Source organism: Nestor notabilis, unplaced genomic scaffold, assembly GCF_000696875.1.
Source record: "Nestor notabilis isolate BGI_N333 unplaced genomic scaffold, ASM69687v1 scaffold13246, whole genome shotgun sequence".
Classification (NCBI taxonomy): Eukaryota; Metazoa; Chordata; class Aves; order Psittaciformes; family Psittacidae; genus Nestor; species Nestor notabilis.
This window is the reverse complement of record NW_009932471.1, coordinates 1-2,843: the sequence shown is the minus strand read 5'-3', so window position 1 is coordinate 2,843 and position 2,843 is coordinate 1. Positions and strand designations below refer to the sequence as shown.

At 60.9% G+C, this 2,843-nt stretch overlaps 1 protein-coding gene across 1 annotated transcript in view; it reads right to left on the bottom strand.

Moving 5' to 3' along the window:
• ECEL1 (endothelin converting enzyme-like 1) overlaps positions 1 to 1,626 on the bottom strand; it is a 7,902-nt gene extending 6,276 nt beyond the window's left edge. The window contains 1 exon segment of the mRNA XM_010016414.1: positions 838 to 1,626. Within this exon segment, the coding sequence (XP_010014716.1) occupies positions 838 to 1,626 (789 nt within the window).
• Between the last annotated feature and the right edge of the window lie 1,217 nt (positions 1,627 to 2,843).

Genomic DNA, 2,843 nt, shown 5'->3' with positions numbered 1-2,843 from the left:
CACTCCCTCTAGTGTACACAGGCGCGGCCCGGCAGCGCGGCCCTGCTCACACACCCCAGCAGGGAACAGGGAACCCACCATCTCATAGGGACCACTGCCAATCCCCCAGTGCTTCTGCCATCCCAAACACCTCGTCCCCACCGTGTCATCATCATGGCCACCCCTTGCCATGTTCCCACCATGTCCCTGCTGTGCCCACCCCCATGTTCCCTCCATGCCCACCACTGTGCCATTGCTGTGCCCCCACTATGGCACACCATGCCCATCACCGTACTTGCCACCACACACCCACTGAAGCAGCTTGATGCTTGCCCACCCACACAAAGCCCACCCATGCCCTGATCACACCACAGGGTGAGGGACAGCAGCTGGCAGGAGTGGGGAAAACTGACAAAGCCATGGGAAAATGCCATGGCACCCTGATCCAGTGCTGTGGGGCTGGCAGGTATCCCCATCATTGCCCAGGGTTTGCCCTGAGTCCTAGTTGGTGGCAATGTGAGGGGCTTGGCTGCCAGCCATGGTGCCCTCTGGGCTGTCCTCAGCATCCAACTGGGCAACACTGTCTCACTCTGTACATCCCCCTGCCCATGTCCCCAGCCCTGTCCTGGAGGTGCCACTTTCACCCCGAAGCAGCCTGACACAGGGGTTCCACAGTGGGGAGATGGGGGGGTCTCCATGGACAGGGGCTGTCCCCAGCCCAGCTGCCTGCTGCGGCTAAGCCTGCACACTGGGCACCCACCTGGTGCCACTGCAACAAGGACAGTGGCACCAGAGTGGTGTCATGGGTGCAGGGGGGTGTCTGAGGTGGGGATAGCCCAAAAGGCAGGGTGCCCTCACCCGGATGATGTAGCGGGAGGTGTTCCTCTCGTCCAGGCTGACAGTGAGGGAGAAGAGCACGGCGGCACTGTAGACCCCCTGCGTCTTGTAGAGCAGCTCGTTGATGTCCCCGCGACCCGGAGGGGCGTCCCAGCCGCCACACTCCCCAATGACCTCCAGCATGGGCCGTGTCCCCCAGCGGCCCCACTCCCCAATGCCCTCCAGCATGGGCCGTGGGCCCAGCCGGTCGATCTCAGCTCGGTCCAGGCACGAGCGGAAAAAATCCTTGACCTTCCTCTCTGCTGAGGCGGGGGCTCGGCGCCGCACAGGGCGGCTCAGCAGTGCCTGCAGCTTGGCTTCATTCTGCTCAGCTATGGCCCCGATGGTGCCGTACACCAGCTTGTCCTCTGGGATGCCGTGTCGCCGGAGCCAGCCACCACACGCAAAGGAATAAAAGTCCTGGCAGGGGTCGATGGTGGCATCCATGTTGGCACTGAGGAAGCGAGACGCCCGTAGGAAGGCCTTCTTCTCCTGGCACCCCTCCAGGCAGTAGCTGTCCCCTTCAGCTGCCAGGTACTTGAGGACTAACATGCACGTCAAGATGACACAAAGCCCCGCAGCAAACACCAGCCCCGAGAGCAGGCAGACCTCCCGGCGGCTCCAGCGTGGCAGCCCCCCACGACGTTTCTTGGTCCCGGTGTCGAGCTGGAGGGCGAAGCCATTGGGCAGGGTGCCACTCTGGTACTTGCTCATGTACTTCACCTCCTGAAACTCATCATAGTGGGCTGTCAACGAGTAGGTCTTCTCCATGGCTGGGGAGGGAGATCCCCACAGGCACTGTGAGTGCTGGGGGCTCACGGCAGGAGGTGGACAGGCTCAGGCACCCCACGGTTCATGCTGGAGCCGTGCCCCCTATGGGGAGGTGGTGGAGGGTGCCTGGGTGAATCAGGAAGCTCCTGGAAAAGGCAGAGGAGGTGGTTGAGGAGGGGTTTGGGAGGAGCAAGGGGGGGATTGCTTCTTGCTGTCATTGCTGCCTGCATCCCCATCTCTGCCTGTGTGCCCTGCTTGCGGCACTGGGACTGGCCCCAGTGCCAGGAGCTTGATGGCAGCTCTACCCCATAGCTGTCCTCTCTTCCAGACCCTCTGGTGACAGGGCAGGATCCTGTCAGCACAATCCCAGGCAAATTTCAGTCCCTGGCTCAGATCCATCCCATGCACCCCACAACCACCCAGCACACCAGCGAGAGCATCCACACCGGTTGGATACCTGGGGTGATCCAGTGAGTCCATCCTCACACTGCACCATGAGAGCCCTTCCTAGCCTTGGGGGCAGAGGAAGTCTGCCAGTCCCTCTGGGAGGGGTAGGAGGGGGGTGAACAGCTTGGGAAAGAGGGGCTTTGGGAAGATTTTGGGGGAAGGCATTGGATTGGGGTGTTGTGGGTTAGGTCGGGTTGTGTGGCCCTGCATTGGATTGCATCAAGTTGCGCCATGGAGCATAGCGTTGCATTGTATTGGGTTGGGTCGTGGTGCGCCGTGTTGCATTGCATTGTGTCAAACTGTGGTGTGGTGCATGATGTGTAAGCAAAGTTAATTGCAGTCTGGGGGGAGCTTTGGACCCCATGGACATCTCACAGCATTTCCATCACCACCACTACCCCTCTCTGCTGGCTGGTGCCCGATGGGCAGGGGTGTCTGGCAGGGATGCCATGTCAGGAACGAAGGGGTCTGTCTGCCCGTGGTGAAAGGAGGGTGGGGGCATAGATGGATTCTAGAGGGGCTTCAAATAGAGTCCCCAAGCCTTGTCCGGTGCAGAATGGCATCTGGATTCTCACAGCATTTCCATCACCACCACTACCCCTCTCTGCTGGCTGGTGCCCGATGGGCAGGGGTGTCTGGCAGGGATGCCATGTCAGGAACGAAGGGGTCTGTCTGCCCGTGGTGAAAGGAGGGTGGGGGCATAGATGGATTCTAGAGGGGCTTCAAATAGAGTCCCCAAGCCTTGTCCGGTGCAGAATGGCATCTGGATT